The sequence below is a fragment of the Tinamus guttatus genome, unplaced genomic scaffold, assembly GCF_059628265.1.
Source record: "Tinamus guttatus ecotype Peru unplaced genomic scaffold, ASM5962826v1 Tinamus_guttatus_pri_ptg000364l, whole genome shotgun sequence".
Classification (NCBI taxonomy): Eukaryota; Metazoa; Chordata; class Aves; order Tinamiformes; family Tinamidae; genus Tinamus; species Tinamus guttatus.
Window position 1 is genome coordinate 300897 of NW_028288898.1, and position 19247 is coordinate 320143.

Sequence of the window (19247 nt, forward strand, 5' to 3'; positions counted from 1 at the left end):
AGCACAATATTTTGAAGCAAAAGGTAAATGACATTTTAATGGCAGAGACAGAAAACTGATGTGTGACAGTTTTGAGCAGCAGAGGTAACTACAGACAGGTAGTTTTTAAATGGCAAACAGCTATATGCACTGTTTAGCCTGTAATCTAGTAGGTAAATGTCTAATCTTCATGTTCTCTCCTGAAATAAATTTGATACAAATCTTTTAAGGGAAAAGTCTCATAGCCTCTACTTCTGAAAAGTTAAAAGAAATAATCTAAATATAAAATACAAGTATCACATTTTTAAAATGGGGAAGCTTATCTATGAGGAATCGTAACCTAAATATTTAAATTAAACATCTTTTGCTTTTTTATATAGAGCAGATACACTCCTAATTTTTCAATTAGAAACAGAAACGTTCAGAATTCTTCTGGTCTGAACTGGAAGCAAAATGAAGTGTTTCAAAGGAAATGCTCTATATCCCTCAAAGCTATTCCAGTTCACCACAGTACACAAAAATGAGGAGCTGCACCCTGAGGAAACAAAAATGAAACAAGAGAGGCCAAGAATTTTACCTGCTAGGCACCAAGGTGCAGTCAATGTCAGGTCTCTTCGTCTTGGGAATGGCGTACAGCGGGTATCTATCACCATGTCGAATCAACACTTGAACTGACACTAGTTTAAAATAATGAGGTGCATGACCTAAGTAAAAGAGAAAAATATATTAAAAAAAAAAAAACAAGTGAATGTTAGCTAAATCTTCCCCTGAATAGTAGTGCTTTAAGGAAAAAATAAACAAACAAAATGCAGGAACAACAACAGTGTCCTAACATCCAGCTGAAGTGGCAGCAGAACCTTTGCAATAGACCATTTCCAAAAATCAAGACACCTGCAAGAAAATGAAAGGAGATAAAGGCCAGCAAAGCATCTTGAATGATTCGATACAATTCAGCAACCAGTTGGCATTGCTGTACCTTGCTCCAAGCACTGGAGAAGTGCCAATGCACAGAGCAATCGCCTCCAATGTCAGCATGCAGAAACGAGCAACAAAGCGCCCATCTGCACGCGCCGAGCTCACCTTCCATGCTGCGCTCCGCAATGGTGGGAACGTTGCAGTAAACATGAGCTTCATAAACAGGATCTATTGCAGGGGGTTCAGTCAGCAGATCTGGCATTATTCTCTTCCGGCTCTTCGGATTCAGTCCATCTTCCCTGATGGGGTTTACTGGGATTAAGTGCACTGAAAGACACAAAACAGGAAGGCAATAAATTAATGTTAGACACTAAATCTTCAGGATGGTTGAAGAACATAAGAGTAGGTTGTTTTTTTTGTTGTTGTTGTTGTTGTTGTTGTTTTTAATTATACACCAAGACTACACTTGCTATGAAAGGCTGCCACTCTGGAGTATAGATCTCGGCTGTGAAATTTTCATGTTTCTACAGTCAACAAGACAAGCCCAGAGAGCTCTTCAGCAAAGTCAATGCTTGGCTGACACTGCAGAAATCCATCTGGATACAGAAGTACTTTGCCTTGACTCATGCGCTTTCTGATGCTGCTTTTTCTGTCAGAGTCTCTCATGAAGCTCTAAGTGCATGCATGAATAGGAAAAGAGGAAAGATAATTCACAGACAACAAACCAACCATTATCTACTACCCTGACTGGCAGTTACACTGTGACTCTTCAGTGTAATACAGCTCAAGTCAGGCAGACAGATACCTCTTGAGAACAGGCTTCATGGGACTTAAGCACCTGAGAAAATACAACCAGATTAAGAGTAAGACTTTACATTACAGAGAAGAAAAAAATCGTTCTGTTGTAGTCTGATCTCTCCAAGTGATGAACCTCCCCTACCCTGCTCCAAGCAGAAGCCTGAAGGCCTCAGCTCAGGACTGCACCCGTTTGCTGCCCGATCTCAAGAGCAAGCAGCAAGCGCTTACACCAGGAACCAGAACGAGGGACTGGAGGAGAAAGAGATGAAAGAAAAAAGCTAGAGATGGAAAGAAAGAGTAAAACAAGATGCTCCCAACTATCACACCTGTGTTGAAAGGTAGACAAATACATAAGTCCTATACTACAGAACATACCTGAAAACATAGCTGCGTCAGAACTCGCTAGAGTTACTTCCACTTGCTCCCAATTATTTTCTTAAATTGGTAGAATTCAGATATCAACTTTTAATCGGTGATTGGTGGTACACTTAGAGCCTCCCACAATCCCATTCCCTTGGTTTCCTTAAATAGACTGGCTATTTAAAGAAAATGTGCACAAACATTAGTAGTACTGTGAAATACAACTGAAACTATCATGAGAAAGATATAATTAGAATGAAATGTAGTCAACATTCAGACATAGCAAGAAATGAAGAGAAATACAGCTCCCGGCCTTTGGGCAGAAAAGAGCAGGTTTGATCAGTATCTGAAGTCAAGGGCAGAGTTGCACCGACAAACTCTTTAGTTTGATAGGAAAGCACCAGTTAATTTAAGAGTCTTACAAGACAAGTAATAACTCGTGTTCGCAATTATTTTCCTGTCAGTAGCTTCTGGAAATTCAACACTGGCTGATTCAGAGCGAAAACAAGGAGGAAAACTGCTCAGATGTTCCCACTATTGGTGTTGTGTGGCAAAAATAGCAGCAGAAAATAAAGACAGAAGAGAAAAAAGAGAAAACAAATTTCAAAACAGAGCTTTGATTCTTCTGGGCCAGTTCCTCACTCCCAGTCCTCATTTCAGAGGCAAATCTGTTGTGGAGGAGAGTTGAGTGCACAAGCAGCAATGAGCACAGCACACTGGAGTGAAGCACACTGGAAGATTTTTTAAAGCTGATAGCTGTTAATGTAACACAGACTCCCCATTCTTACAGTACAATACATAGTTTTTAACATTTATGTGGCTTCTCTTTGCCTGCCAAAAACAGAATTCGAGCATTTTCTTACCCTTGCTATATCTGTTGAAATGGCAAATACTCACAGAACAGTGAGTATTTCTCCAAGATATTCGCATTTGCATTACAATCACCCATAGGACTGTGCTTATTAGAACATGAAACTGCAATTTTGAGCTAGGCCATTGAAACTGCAGGGCTCAGCTGCCATTCCCACGCTGACTTTCTTATCAGACACATTCTTCAGCTCCTCCCATGCTAAGGCTATTGCACATGGTGAGATCGTGCCAGGAGCTGATGGAGAAACTCCATTGAACAACAGGGAAGCTGGGGAGCACTTGTTAGATTAGGTTGATGATTCTGCCTGAAGGAGACTCACAAAGAATTTATATTTGGGATAGAAATCCCAAAGCATGTGTTACATTAGTAACCACTGGCCTCTGTAAATAAACACAACTACAAGAAAGTAGTTGCCATGGCTAATAGAAGCGCATGAACAGAAGATTACAGCAGTTCTATTATATTAGTCAATTTTCCTAGCCAGAAACTTACGAGCAACTACTACTAGCTTTCTGTTTCAATTTTTCTCTAGAACACCCCAAATATTGTTCCTACTAACTTAACAGCAAAAAAATGTACCAGGTCCATTGAACACATCAATTTTTGCACTAAGATGTAAGCACAGAAGTCAAAATGCACACATTAGCTTATTAAGATTGAGTATCTGGGATTCATGGGGCTGAATATTTTATCTAAAGGCAGTAGGTCTCATCTCATTTCTCAACAAGTCAGCTGAAGAAATATTTTAACACAGCCAGACAAGTTTAAGAACAAGGAAAACCATTAAATCTTAACATGAAGAATCTACTCCTTTTAAATTATTAAAGATGATGGAAAAAAAAAAGGGGGGGGAGGGTTAACATGGACTGGAAACATTCTCTGGAGAAAGATTAGAAATAACAATACTTTGTACCACAAATAAAAGTAGTTAGGAAGAGTGTCCTAAATTTTAAGTAATGTGGCTAATTAGATTGATCAACTACTTCATAGAAGCTGGTAAATATTAACTCCACTGTTTAGTGGATCAGCTTTGATTATACCAGGAAGGAGGAAAGGGCACAGGAGCTGCCCATGAACACTCTGCATCGAAGTGCCTCATGTAAGGACTTGGCTAAAAGAGCTTCCTACGGCAAACCCCGCAAGGGCAAAAAAATGTGGATTTCCAGTGATATTTGACTTATTTGGTAAAAATTTCTTATAGGTGAGTAAGGGCAGTTATAAGCAAGGTCAAGGAACTCCAGTCACCTAAACAGGCACTGCCACAAGGCAGCATTTACTTTTAACGTGTGTGAAACAACAGATACTGGAAGAAACCAACCACACCACATATGCCGATACCTGGGTCTTTAATTCAGTTGTATGTATTAACGAAAAGAAAGTATGATTTGGACATCAGTCTAGAGAGTTGAGTGACAATCTCTACTGAACACATACACATTAAAATAACAAGTATTTCAGAAGAGGGGAAAACACAAGCTCAGGCAGGCACGCCTTGCAGCAGGAAAGCTGTGCTGTTTGCTCAGTGCTCTGGCTCCTCATCCCTCCACATCACAGCTCCTCACAGGTGCCCATGAGCTTGGACAAGGACCGCATGAAGATTTGCCCCTCTTGGGGCTTCATCTTGTCCCCAGTAACAACACACCTATTTTCCATAGGGACAGCTGAAGTCTCTGTTGTTTCCTTCAGTTATCTAGAGCTTTTCATTTTCCGCCCTTGCCTGGACATGGCCAGCACCATGCCACTTGGTGAGGTGGTCTCCTTCCTCACGGTTCCCCCAGTGCTTGGGCTCTGCGCTCCTCAGGGACCTTCACCTCCCTTGTCCCAGGCAACCTCATCCTCTCCAGCCTCCTACTGCGTAGCAGCCGCCATCCGCTCCTCCCCTCAGCCACCTCTTACACCACAAGCAGCAGCTGTTTAAAGCTCTGAAAACCTTCCATTTCCCCCAGCACCTCATTACTAAAAGCCTCCTCTGCACTGTCCATCCCACCTCTGTCTCCCAAGTGGGGCTTTTGATCCATACATGACCAACACACCCACAAGTTGTTCCAGACCGATGCAGCTCAGAGCAGGAAAATAATAACTCAGAGAGCTGAAATTCATCTTTCCCTCCCCCTCGCAACTCACTGCTGATTTTGAATGTAAATTACTGCAAGATTAGAATTCTATTATGCAATTTTTACATAGCTTTTTATAGTTTAACACTGTTTTATATGACTTGATCTATTAGTTCACTGTAACATGCCCTGCACAAATCAGAAACCTGCTGGCGAACACGCGGTCATGCTTAAATCTTTGATTGAGAGGGTTTTGAACAAATCTGCTGACTTTCAAAGCTCACTTTTTACTATGCCAGAAATACAACAATGTAGAACAAATGTGTCAGATGATTTTGATCTATGCACATTTCTCACAGACAGGACAGTTCATAAACTGCCTGAAACATCCTTGGGGAGATTCCTGGAAACTTTGCCAACACTGAAGCCACAAGGAATATGTACATATTATTACAGAGTTAGTTTGATGACAAAGAAGGAAAGAAAACATTTTATTTCCCGATATTCATACACTTATTTTTTAAAACTAAAGAAGTCCCACACAAACTGCTTTGAGACATCAATTTTTTAAAAACGTTATCAAGAACAAAAAAAGCCCCCAAAAAATACGAGGAGTACTGAATCATTAAAACTAAAAGAGATCTCAAAGCAGCTCTGAAGGGTGTCCCACTGTGCCAGGCCTGAAAAACACAAACACACAAGCTGCTCTCAGACACAAGCAGCAGCGAGAACACCCAGCCCGCAACAGTCGGCAGGGAGCCGCACAGGCGGAGGCTAAGTACCACCGCACAAGTGGCCCCTCAGGCTATTTGCCTTGAATACTCACTTTCTTTCACTTTATTAGCAATAACACCATTACTAAGACAGTGTAAGCAGATAAAAAGCCTGCAATAGCTTTTAAAATTAAGTCAAACCCAGTGCCCTATAGAATCCGAAGAAAAAATTTACAATGAAGTTGTAACAACTTTGGTCAAGAAATTTACTAATGAGAATTAAGAGGGTGAGCTGAAAAGTTATTGTGTATAGTTATATTTTGAGTGTATATTAGATGTGAGCTATTTTAAGAAGAGTAAGTGAGGAACCATCCCAATCTGCATTAAGGCTACAAAAACTTGACACAAAATAACAGGAATTTGATACAGCAAAAAGACAAACACAAGACAAAGTACAAGTTCATGAAGAAAGACAAAAATAAATGCTAAATCAGTCCATTACTGATTTTTCTCCCTCCTGCAACCCTACTTTCAGTTCAAAAAAACACAAAGCTATTACCAAAGTTTACATAAAAAACGACTAATCCATGAAAAAGTTCACTACAGAATTTACCTAGAAGCAGAAAGGCTGGCAAGAAAGTGATTTTCCAATTCCGTTCTCCCTCGCAATTCCAGGCAGGTTGAACCGCCACAGCACAAGCAGCCATGTTAGCCTCACTCTTCCCTGCGCTAAATAGAGACCAAAAGTTTTCATCACTTATAAAACAGAAGGTTCTTTCAGTTCCATGCAAACATACTATTTAAAATGGTCACATGGAAAGGGAGTCACACAGCAGAAATGCAAGAATACTCCAATGTAGGCAACCGTATGCAAATATGCTATAAAAAGTTAAATAAATAATAAATGCGCATGTCAGAGAACACAAGAACTTATTTATCCTCTTCCACCTTTCTGCTCCCCTGCTTCTCTTTTGCTCCAAACAGGGTCCTAGCAAAGTTGCCCAGTACAGAGAAGTCAGGTTTCTGAAAAGCTGCTGCTAAATTTAGACTTTCCTTTTAGTTTCTCTGTCACACTGAAAAACTAGAAAACAGAGAAGGAAAAGGAGATGAAGAAAGCCTAAAGAAGAGTTCAGAGAGGCAGAAATGCTTCAAAATGACTGTGATAGGAGAAAAAGGGCAGACAGACCACGGAAGCCGGCGAGGGCTGCGGGTCTAAGCGTGAGGCAGAGCGGGCAGCGCGGCGCGAGCTCCCACACGCAGCTGCTCCGTGTGTGATTCAGCAGCGAGTCCCCAGGGTCACTTTCAGAGCTCCGCTTCCACTACAAACACCTATTTGAACATCAATGAAGCTCAAACATGCCTGTGTGACACTTAATCCACCCTTCTCGTTTTATTCTTCCTCGCAGCTCGGCTGGCTTAGCGCTACGAGCAGCGCCCACAGCCACTGCCTTCATTCCCAGCGCACAGGCACTGCCACCACTGGGCTCATGCAGATGCCGAGAGCAGCCACATGAACCAAAGGACTCATTCGCCCCACTGGTAAAACAATCGAGTACCACTAAGAAAAAGAAGCAGGACGTCTTTATGAAGCCTCTGAACACATAGCCCAAAAGCAGAAATAAAGAATACATGCATAGGCTGTGCACAGCAAACTCCTGAAGAAGCGACAGGCCTCAGCATCTGGGGGGTCTCCGCTCCCTCCCAGCCATCCGTTCGCTCTTTCGGTGCCTCTCTGCTCTCTCCTGTAGCGCCTCCCTGCCGTTCCCTCCTCCTGCTGAGGAGCAGGCGCAGGCGGGAGGCCGGGGCACAGCTGCTCTCCCAGCAGGAGCCTCCGGGGAAACGGCTGCCCTTTCCATGCGCTGTGGGCTCCAAGCTTCAAGGCTTTCTTCCCACAGCACTCCCAGCCTCTCTCTGCACCCTCCCAAAACAAATCCCCGCCGGGCCGAAGGAGGTCGCTAGGAGCACAAGTTCTCCACGATACCTCCCCAGCCATAGCAAGCATGTGCCAAGGTCACACACGTGCAGCTTCCAGACTGCAACAGTACCTGGGTAACAGCAGCAAGCACTGCTCTTCAGACACATTCAAAAATGCTGTCGAAACAGAGGCCGGCAGAGGGATGAAGCGGAAATTCACCAAGCCCATCACAAGGCAGACCGGAGCTCCCAGCCCCACGGCACCCACAGAAGGGCGGGATGGGAGCAACACGGAGCAGAGACAGCAGGTCCCCTCCCCTGAGCACTCGGAGCAGGTCAGCGCTAGCAGGGAGCACACGTGGGATGGAGCTGCATGGGACCTCCCACTTTACCTGCTATTGCCAGCATCCCAGGTGGCAAGTTCAAGGAGAGGCTGTCTGTATTACTGCAATTTATGCACCATATTCAAGAGTGTAGTGACCAAGCAGCAGGTACGATTGAACAAACACTCCTGTCAAAGCAGTACTTTGAATTAAAAGTGCTGAAATACGCAGGCGAGAGCAGCCCCGGATGCAGTTTGAACCCGCAGTGTAAAACCTGCAAGTGTCTGCGGCCCCTTCACTGCCGCACACTGACACCAGCAGCTCAAATCCACTCGAGCAGTTCTATTAATCCTGTCAGGTCCATGGATACATCATTTTCCTATTTCCTTCCCAAATTCCTTCTTGTCATTTGATAAACACAGAAGAGGTGGAATTTCCTTTTCTTTTGCTGTCGCAGTCCAAGAAAGGACGAGTCACTGCAGAGCATGAGTCTGCACTGCCCAGACCCATCTCTATCAACTACACCAAACTCACACGAGGATTTTTTGAATCACTTTCTTACAGCTGCTTTACCGTATACTTGGCTGATTATTTATTTTTTACAGGATCCCCACCTGGCTTACACAAGGAAAACAAATGTGCTAAGAAAATAATTTCTGCACTACAGTACAAGGAAGACCTAGAAGAATCAGGTTTTGGGGGTCAAATTGAATCAGACAAGTTTAATTACACAATAGGTGCTTGTGCTACGTCGGAACAAAAGTGGTTCTCAAATGGATTTATAACTTTTGTTTTTCAAGGTTTTTCTTTTCCCAATTAACAGTTCAGAAGAGCATACAGCATTACTTAAATAACTTCCAGGATTTTCAGATAAACAGAAATAAAACAGCAATGCAGTCTTTACACACTAACCTTTTAAAAATCTAGAGAAGACAGTTGTTTCTCACTTTTGATATCAAAATGATAAGTTATTCTGTACATTTTATTCTATTTTCATATCATATTGCAAATACAGCGTTCAACAAGCAAAGGATTTATATTTGCATTAATTAAATATATGCTCTTAAAAAAAAGAAAGCAACTTCTTTAGAGAGAAATAAGGAATAAGGCTTTTCCTTGCAAGCTTTCCTTTGGTTATCTTCCGTAATTTCCTGTTTGGCTCTCTCATCACTGTGAAAGGAGCTGGATCCCCTACCTAGACAGGTTTCCTGCTCTTTGAGGGTGTTACTGAAGCCAAGTATTGCTTGTGCTCCAGGTTAGCCAGTGACAACACACAGTGAATAAATAAAAAAAAATAAAAATACCCACCACTGCTTATGGTAACAGTTGTTAGTCCCTTGCCTACTAGCAGCTTGTTTGGGATTCACAAATGAGAAGTGTTACATAAACTGCTACAGGATGCTATAAATGAAGCCATTCCCATCAATCTAGCTGTGGAGCTGCCACCTCTCACTAGGCTGCGAAAGGCACTTTGAGGCTTTGCACAGAGGCTACCGAGCAAGGCTTGGGATGCAACAACCAAGTCTTTTACGGACCAAAAGCATTATTTTATAAATAATGTACAGAGCCATTGCAGCAATGTCACAGTGCTGAATATTGCAGCCGTCACTGCTTCACTAACAAAATTCCTGGGTTATTATCCATGCAAAACGCATGGGTTCTTACCCCTGTAGCACGCTGCTGGGATTGCACTTGCTACTCTTGCCAATCCCTGGGAAATAAGAGGTGTTTGCAGGGCTCACGATAAGAAAACAAACAAACAAACAAAACCCCCACACAATCTCTGATACTTTTCCTTGGGGAAAACCTTGATTTGTTTTGCATGACCTCATCTGTGAGACCAAAGCTTTCAGTGGCAAAAACAAGATAACAGAATGCACAGTGAAATCAAATTTACTGAAAAAACAAAATGCCCTATGTCAAGGTGCTAAAGCATCAAGTCTGGAGCATCAAGGCCAAGTACTCTAAAAAGAAAGAATTCTATCACATTACAGAGAACCAGTTCTCTGCCAATAAACATACCAGAGCACCCTAAAAATCAGTGGCAAAAAAACAAAACTCTATTTATGGAAAGACAGGCTTAAAGCACTGATCAAAGTCTCAAAATATTTAAGCAAACAGTCTTCAAAATAAGAAGACAGTCTGTAGATGCAAGATCTATACATGCCTGAGAGCCAGGGAATAAAGTATTCTGCAAGTGCGTGAAACAGAATCAAAAGGGAAGTATATAATGTATGCCTGCCACAGGGATAAATAGCTAATAGAAAGAGATGTTTTCCCATTGTACCTTTAGTCATCTTCTGCTGACTGGCTCTTTCTTCAGCCTTTCAGTAAATGAAAACGGGGTGGGAGGCAGAGAGGGAAGATATTGACTCAACCTTGTTGAGGGAAAAAAGAGTATTTACAAGCATATGAAAAAATAAAGCATCTAAAAAATAAAAAGCCATAGGCATTAATGGTTAGCTTTTAATTTCCTCTCTGTTTTGTTTGTTCAGGGTAAGATCCAAAAGAGGTAGTTTAAGCACCCTCAGCTGCCACAGTGAGCGACAGACACTGCCATAGGCAGCTGGTGGGCACAGGCCCCACAGCTGGGTTCTTGGTGCTGCAGCAGTCTCCAGAGGGGATGCAGCTCCTGAGGAACACTTCCATCTCCTGTTCCTCACCTCAGGCTTAACCAACATAATGAACACTGATAGGGTCCTAAATCACATCCTACCTCCAATCTGAGGCTGCTGGACCACCCAGGTGAGCCACAGCCAACTGTGACCTCCCCCTTGCATTCAACTGGAACGTAACCGTGCTGCCACCCACCCCTTCTGTCCCATGAGGATTCCCCAGCCAGTGCATTCACCACCTCCTGCTGCTGCAAGCACAGGAGAGGAAGGGCAGCCTCAACCACTGCACCCTCTTCTTCTGGCAAAAAGAGTAACACAGGACAACTTGCATTTGCTCTCATTTGTTTCTGAACAAGTAAAATACCTAGCATTACTCCAGAGCATTACAGAAATTATCACAGAGATAAAATACAGTTCACAATCTGGGACAGGTCATTCCTTCCATTCTGCAGTTATATTTTTGACAAAGCATACCACTTTAAAAAACAACATAATTCCTTTTTTACAATAGTGTGTATGCATGTGTTTGTTTTTACAAAAGTCCATCACAAACAGTTTTCCTTTTGTCTCTAGTACTGAGTAGGCACTTTAATTTGTTTTAGAATCATGACTATTTACATAAATGGGCGAAAAAAAAAAAAGAGTTTGTGCAGCGATAAATTCCCCAAGGAACGTATTTCTTCAATCTTTCACACAAATCTGAACTCAAACACAAAATAATAGGCAAGCAATGGCAATTACCTATAAAACTTTAAGCTGTCACTTGCATTTCATTTGGAAGCCAACCAAACACCCTATCCAAGGCGGTCCCCAAGCCTAAACTCTCACCGCAGTGGTCTGAAAATACATCTGGCTTCTAGTTCTTTGCTCAAAAGCTAGATGCTTAGAACTGAATATGACATATTTTTTAAAAAGATGCCTTCTATGCACTTGCTAGAAGTTGTAGACAGTATTGGGAAAATATTTTTTGAAGTATTTTTATAAGCTATTGATCACACAAGAAATACCTATGGGAATAAATACCCATAGCTTGACAACAAAGCAAACTACCGAGCCAGGAAGCAAGCACACCCCTCAGGCACATAAGCTTTGAATCTGCTCCATATGTGAAGCCTGTACACACATCCTGGGCCTTTAGCTTCTACCTGAGGGCATAAAGTCTTATTAACAGAGGACTTGGGAATTATTTCCATTAACAGCCCCGAGAGAGATGGAAACGGAGACCCACAGCAATGACGACCTTCCCTTCCTCTGCTCTCCTTCGCAGCAGGGCTCTCCTGCTCTCAGTCCTTGCTGGGGAACCATTTCCCACCCTGCAGGGTTTCCAGTTCCCCTCTGCACCTGAGCTCGTGCTTCACATTCAAAGGGACCAAGACACACATCAAACACGGGAGCTAAGTAATCCATCAGTTCTGAGTCTGTCCCCAGTCTACAAAGGCAGGTCTGGACAGGGAGGCCTCTGGGGTCCAGTACTGGCTGTTCTTCCCCAGGGTTTCTCTTCCTCGTTTCAAAACATCAGATGTGGCAATAGTTAACTCGGTTTCCTTGAGACTCTGTCTTACAAGGAAAGAACTTGCATGGAGACTGCAAACACTTAGACACCCATCAGCTCCAAGTGGCCACGGCTGCAGAAATCCCTGCTCCTAAAGCAGATCCAGACCCTTCCCAGCATGACCTATTAACATAAACCAGCACCAGTTTCCGCTTAATTTGAAACACCAGGCTGTAAAGTGCTGCAGGCAGTTCCTGCACCCTCACAGTTCAAGCACAGGACAGACCCTGTAATCTCATCAGTCATGCTGGCATGAGCCGTTTCCTACTATTAAATCAGAATCTATGGAAAAGCTCCCCATACTCTGCCTGTGCTGCTCCCTTCGCTCCAGGATCAGCTACAACTCTCTCAGGGCTGGCCTCAAACTACTACACTGGAACGCACGGGCAGGAGAAAAGCTCAGGCATCCACTGGAGTGACGCTCTGCCCTCGTGGGGTATTTTAAGAACAGGACATATAATCTGTATAATTATGTTCTTATGTACTCCTTCACTTCTCTAAACACATTTAGCACAGAAAGGAAGAGATGTTTCTAACACGTCGTGCTGAGAAAAGCAGCAGAACGTTTTACAATGACCAGCTCTCCTCCCCAAAGCTGGGTGCTGCTAGCTAAGAGATTCATAGTTTCACAAGAGCATAAAACATCCTTCTTCACTCCAAAAGCCTCAGGAGGCACCTCCTTTTTTTTTTTTAAAAAAAAAAAAAGGAAAAAAATAAAGATTAAAATTTGGAAACCAGTTTTATGATCTGTTGAAGGACCAAACAAGCACATAACACTTTCATGAAAAGGCTTTATATATGAAACAAGAGGTTAAATTACTACTGTTTTGTGCAACAGTGAGGACCAAACAGACAGCACAGCAGACGAGCCTGAGCTGTGCCGGTGTCTGCGGGTAACAGCTTTGCAACAAGGACCGAAGAAAGATGCTGAAACACCATTTTCAATATTTAAGGAATTGTTTTCAGTTTTAGGACTTTGGCTTGATTTCTTGGACTCCAGCTCAGCCTTGCAGACTCCAGGCCGCTCCCCTAACAGTTCTATATGGAGACTGCAGCAGATATTGCCTGTGTCTGGCAGACAGACTTTGTTCTGATTTTGAACTAATAGCTCTCCAAGCTGAGACTGGTAGAGGTTGAAAAACAGCTTATCTGTACATTTTAAACCACTCCGTTCCTGCTGGCGTGTACTGCAGTTCTCGTTACATAAAAATCCCCACACACATTTCACTAATATTGACGCTGAGCTCCATGATGGCTACTTGCTGCAGCCAAAGCATTTTTCAAAGCACCTCCTCAAACTTCTTCCTCTCCCAGAGAGATCTCTTCTCCTGCAGAGATGGCACTTTAAGTAAGTGGGAAATTAACTTGCATTTGTGAAGACAGGTGATTCACTCTCCTATGTTTACTTCTTCTTCTTCCCTTTTTTTTTTTTTTTGTTTAAAAAAGAAAGCTCATTTTTATGAGCTTTGTATTCCAGCTGAGGTCCCTTTAGCACTTCCACCCTGTGCTCCATTCATAACCAAGCCCTTAACACCAGCGCAGATCCGCAAAGAGCAAAGCAAGCTGCAATCAGGTGGACCTGGCATGGGCCCATAGGAAGCCAGATCAAGCAAGTTGGAGCTACAGGTCTCTGCCACACACAGATGAGTTTAAACACGAAGTTTTAAGTTTAAACACAAAATTAAAAACGAGAAGAAACAAACAAAAACAAAACTGTGGCACTTTTTAACTGCAAAGTAATACTGTTTTTTAGACCATACCGGAAAATAACATTCTACCAAAACTATATATGCTATATATATAGTGTATATATGTGTATATATATATATACACACACGAAAAACCACAGTAAAATACATGATGCAACATAAAAAAATGTTGACTTGTACTTCATAAATGTATTTTTCTTCGCCTTCTATCAGCACTTAATCACATTGACATGTATTAGGTTTGCACACACCACCACTTTAACAAATATTATTATTCATAAACTGGGTGGTAAAGAGCAATTTGCACAACACTTATTTGTCAACATAAGCAAACACACCTTCAGCATTACCCCTTTCCTACTCCTCAGCAAGTGGCAGTCCTCCGGGCTTACCCATGATTAATTGATCTCAAGTAGGATGTAACTTACCTTTTCTTAATCAAGGCAGTCGCTTGTTATGAGCCAATTTAACTGCTTAAAGTGTCCTAATGCAAGGGCACAAACAAAGGCAACTTCCAATATTCCTCCCTCTCTCCGCCTTTTCTCAGTCCTATTTAGTTTGATGCAATATAACCCAGGAATAGCTGTAGGTTTTATGCAAACATTTTTGTTTAGATTCATTGGAGGACTCAACCACATTCAGTTTCTTAATTACACTTTCACTACAAAATGACAACTGCTTCAGAAAACGGTCTTCTCCGAGAACACTCGAGACTGTAGATTTCTACATGACATACAACACTTTTTACATTTATTTTTCTATTATTGCAAGAGTTATGAATATTTAAACACAAATTGAATACTTAAACAAGAAGAGGGCAAGAACGACAATCTCTAACCACACTTTCATACCACCATAAAGAGAGAACACAAGACGACACACTTACAGAATTGCAGACTGAGGCTCAGGAAGGCTAGTAGGGCTGCCAAGGCCAGCAAGAACAGAAAGCGGTTTCGGAAAAGCATTATTATTCCTTCTGCTCGCTCTTCATGGTTTCATCTCTGTGTGTGATTCTTCCTGTGAACAACACAAGTGAATATATTTCAGATGCAGAAGCATCAAAATAAATTCAAATATTATTTTGACAGTGTAAAGTTATTTCTTAAGGCAAGCACACGAGGTGATTCAAGCAGCATCAAGCAGTTGTCTTGACTGACAACACTTACTAGATTCCTACAACACAGGAACCTTCAACTAAATGAAGGATTTGCCTTCTCCCATAAAAGTGTTTTTTTTGTTGTTTTTTTGTTTTTTGTTTTTTTTTGTAATGCTAATGCAGGGTTTACATCCATTTCATGACATGATCAATGTGTCTTTAACAAAAATCTCACCCCAACACAAAACAATTTTGGTCAATAATTATTATCTAGGGGGTCTGAAAAGCAACTTGGTAAATAACCTCCAGAAAGGAAGAAAATCTGATAATGTGCTGAAAAAGTTACTTCCCCCTCCCCATTAAATGTAAGTTTAAAAAGAGTTTCAGTAAAGAGCAACCCTTATGCTAACTTACTTAAATTCAAATTCTTATTAGAGAAAGTAAAGATTTTGAAAAAAAAAACAGTACAACTACACAGAGAATGGAACAGTGTATCAAATAAGAAGGAACACCTGGAATAACTTTGCATAAAAGTATTTTTAAACAACTGCTTGACAAAGATCAGCGTGACATATTGCAGATCAACAGATATTTATAGAAACTTCAAAACTCAAATATACAGTTGTAAGAGTTGAAAATAAATATATTTATCTTGAAAGTACTTGAATAAGTAGCACTGCTAGTAAAAACATCTCCTTCCCTCCTTGCAAGACAGGATCACAATAGTACACAGAATCTGAAGCACACTGTTTTAACAGATGTCCATTTGCTGATGGAAAATGGTTCCCTCGAAGGAATATTGGGGTTTTCTTGTCCCTCCCACCCTTCTTTTTAAACAGCCAGCAGCTCTTGAAGGCAAGAGGCCCTTTCCTAGCAGTGACAGTGCAGCAGGAAGCTGCTTGGCCTTGAAAGGAACTCTCTGGGATTCCCAGGTCCTTTGAACTGGCTTCTGTTTATGGCAGCACATTCAACAATGTTGACAGAAAGTTTGCTTCCCAACAGTGTTTCTTCTTGCTCTAACACTTACTTGCTCATGCAAAGAGACCTATCCTGCTTCTTTCCAGCTTTTGAGAATAAAAAAAGCTTAGGCATTTCTTATTTGTCTTATTTATACGTGCATACATTTAACAAAATCTGCACGGGCTCAGAAAACTAAATCTTACCAAGATTTTGATCTCAATCTCTGATTAATGATAATCCAACATGACTCAAAAGTTCAAAATTTAAAAAATTATTTCTAAATGCTAGTGAGAAAATTCTCCCAAAAATGCTATGAATCACTGGATTTCTCATTGCATCTATTATGGTTAGTCTTAGGAATTGTTTGATCTGTGAACTGGCCATTTTCCAGGGTGATTTCCTGGGTTTCAAGCAACAAACGATGATCTCCCAGTAACACAAGGGGACTCTCAGTATATGAAATTAAGAATACGTGTACATTTTGCAGGACTGAGCTCTGCCTGTCTCACCTTACTTGATTCATTTTACTTGCAGAATCACCTTTACAGCCTTGGAAACTTGGGAACAACAGAAAGCAGCAGAGGTTCTGCAAAGCAAGAAACCAGGCCTGTTACAGCATTTTTCCAAAATGCCAGTAGCACCACAGAGGCATGAGCAAGCAGTAATAAAAATAAATTTAAGACAGAGAGAGAAGGAAGGATTTTAACAGTCTCAGTTGCTCAAAATCAAAGCTTTTCCTGGAAACTCTTAATGAAATGTATGTCAGCCTCAGCACTAAAGGAAACCGAGTTGCAGAGGAAAGAAGAATCAAGGATTAGCAAACACAAAACATTAGGAGAGTGTGACGCAGTTAAGCCAAACAGATGGAATAACAGAAGGGAAAACCAAGGAAAAATAAAATTAGACTCAACAGGGAGCAATAGGTAAAATATATTAAAAATTCTCCGGAACAAGCACTCTTGTGTGTGGGCTGCATTCATTAATGGTGTTGCTGCATAAATAGAAGTTGCCACATAAAAGGAAAGATGACAACATCAGAGAGAGACGATAACACTCGCCTCAAGTTAGCAAATGGGTGCAGAAAAAAGTTTAAACAGGTTTAAACCTTAACTGCAAGAGCGGATGTCTTAAAATGCTTAGTGCAGACATTATAAACAAAGTGGAAAGATTTACTTTTAGATACACTTTAGTCTGTCAACAAACTAACACTGCTGTGCCACAGCTGATTAGGAGGAGCAAGGGTCCCTGTTGAGCAACGCTAAATAGGAGCTGCCACCGCAATCCGTCCTGCCGGCAAACACGGCGGAATGGGGCGCGCTCAAAGGCTGAGCGGAACGCACCCACGCATGGGGCATTCAGAACACTACTACGTAAGGGGCTGCAGCGCTGCAGAGCGCCTGCTGCCACCGTGGCATTTGGGGAATATTGATCTTGTTCTACTGAATGGGCAGCCAGCTGGAGTGCAGGTCATGTCCCAGCCCCGCCGCCTGCACTGGAAAGCTCTGCCCGTTCCCAAGGTCAGTCTTACCAAGAAGCAGCACCAGGGCCGCTCCAGGCCTGAGTTTGGGGTCTTTTCCACCCAGTCAGTCATTTCCAGCTCCCACGCTGTGCCGGGGGTGCCCAGAGGAAGGAGGTCGCTCAGCGCTCTCCTCCCGCAGCACAGGCAAGCAGGGCCCCTTGCATCAGGCCGCAGTGCAATGCTGCATGAGGACCCATAGCTCCGAGTTCAACAACATGAATTACAAGCGTGACACACAAGTTGCCAGATATCCTGAGGGATAGCTGTTACATCCATGCTATATCCAAATACAGATAATTTAAAGGCTAATTCTTGAGGCACCTTTTGTGGTATACCTACCTAACCTTTTCTTTTGTTTTTTCTTTTGACGTAATCCAGAAGATTCAGCTCGCCGCAAGCCAGAGTGACTCATAGCATCGAAAGCGCCCTCAGCTCTTACCTAACCGCACAAGACGATGCCAGCACAGCTGAATGCAAGCTGCAGACTGCTGCACACTCACACAAGGGTAAAAACCCTTCAGAAAAGGCTGGGTCATCAGGGGACTCTCCCCATAGCCCTGCCAGCCTCTTGCACCAACTCAGCCAAGCTGCACTCTGGCTTTCAGAGCATGTGGCTGGAAAAGTTAATAACTACCTAGAAGTGCTGTGAAAGCAGGACAGCGAAACCACCTACGCCGGGGCTGGACGCCTGCAGCAGGCACGGGGCTCCCCGCGCGCTGCTGACCTCCTTGTCAGCAGCTGCATGTTCCCAGCTACTGCTGCACGTGCAGCTCCCCATCCCTTTGGGTGCAAAGCATAGAGGAAATGCTCCAGTTTTCCAGGGTTTATATTAGACACTTTTTTCTTTTGATTTATCTAAATCAAGCTTGAAAATAGCTTGTCATGAATGCTTTTGAGTCTCTTGCAGAGTTACTCGTGACACTAAACCACAGCTGCCACCAAACTTCTAGGCCAGCTAGCTGATACGATGGCCTCCAAGTTCTCTGCATCCATCTAGAAAGCCAAACGTCCTACCCAGCATGACGCATAAGCACATTATTACACTGAATCCCCATGACAGTTCAAATGAATTTGCTTGATTAAAATAGCATGTCTCCATAAATAATCAATAGTGTTCTTCAAAGTCTACTTCAATACAATTACTGCATTTTTCTGACATGGTGCATCAGAACAGCACAGACTGCTGAAATGCAAGCAAGCAAAAATGGTCACAGTGAAATGTCAGGGAGAAATGGTGACCTCCCCCAAAGGAAAGGAGCATTAACTCTGTACTTGCCTATAGGTGAAAGACACATACAAGCCTATTTTCTAGCAAGGTCACTGAACCTGTGATGCAGGGAGTATGCTAAGGGTTATCCAGAATAATATTCATAAGGTCATAGAAGAACACAGGGACTCAGTTAATAGCCTGCTGTCTCTACACTGCATGAGATGACAAATCCATCAACTTGAGAGTTGTAATTAGAATTGCTTGTAGATGCATATTTCATCTTTCTTTTTCAAATGAGGGATTATTTCCCCACACAAGCCCTGTTTTGAAGGCATCTAAAATGAAGGTGACAGCTCCTGATACGAGTAGAAGACAGACTTCTAGCCTTTACACTCATGTTAACTAGCAATACCCCATCGATGATTCCCCAGCCATTGGCAGCTGACTACCAGGCACTATTTCTTTTTCCATCTACTCATATCCACAAGCCAGTATTCAGTCTCAGACAGCTAAAGAACTCCATGCTCTTAAACTGGAAATTACAGAAAACAGCAGTGTCAGCAAGTGGAGCAAGCTAATGTTTTCTTTGGTGCTTCAAATATGGATTTCACTTTTTTTCCTCCCACTAGATAATATTCCTGTAGGAATGAAAAACAGTC

The 19247-nt window shown here is 42.3% G+C and overlaps 1 protein-coding gene across 1 annotated transcript in view; it reads right to left on the reverse strand.

Annotated features, from left to right (window-relative positions):
• PXYLP1 (2-phosphoxylose phosphatase 1) overlaps positions 1 to 19247 on the reverse strand; it is a 61381-nt gene that overhangs the window by 10448 nt on the left and 31686 nt on the right. The window contains exons 2-4 of the mRNA XM_010218698.2: positions 14690 to 14820; positions 1060 to 1221; positions 557 to 683 (exon numbers count right to left, since the gene is read on the reverse strand). Coding sequence (XP_010217000.2) covers positions 557 to 683; positions 1060 to 1221; positions 14690 to 14768 — 368 coding nt within the window. The 5' untranslated portion in view covers positions 14769 to 14820. The remainder of the gene's footprint in view (positions 1 to 556; positions 684 to 1059; positions 1222 to 14689; positions 14821 to 19247) is intronic.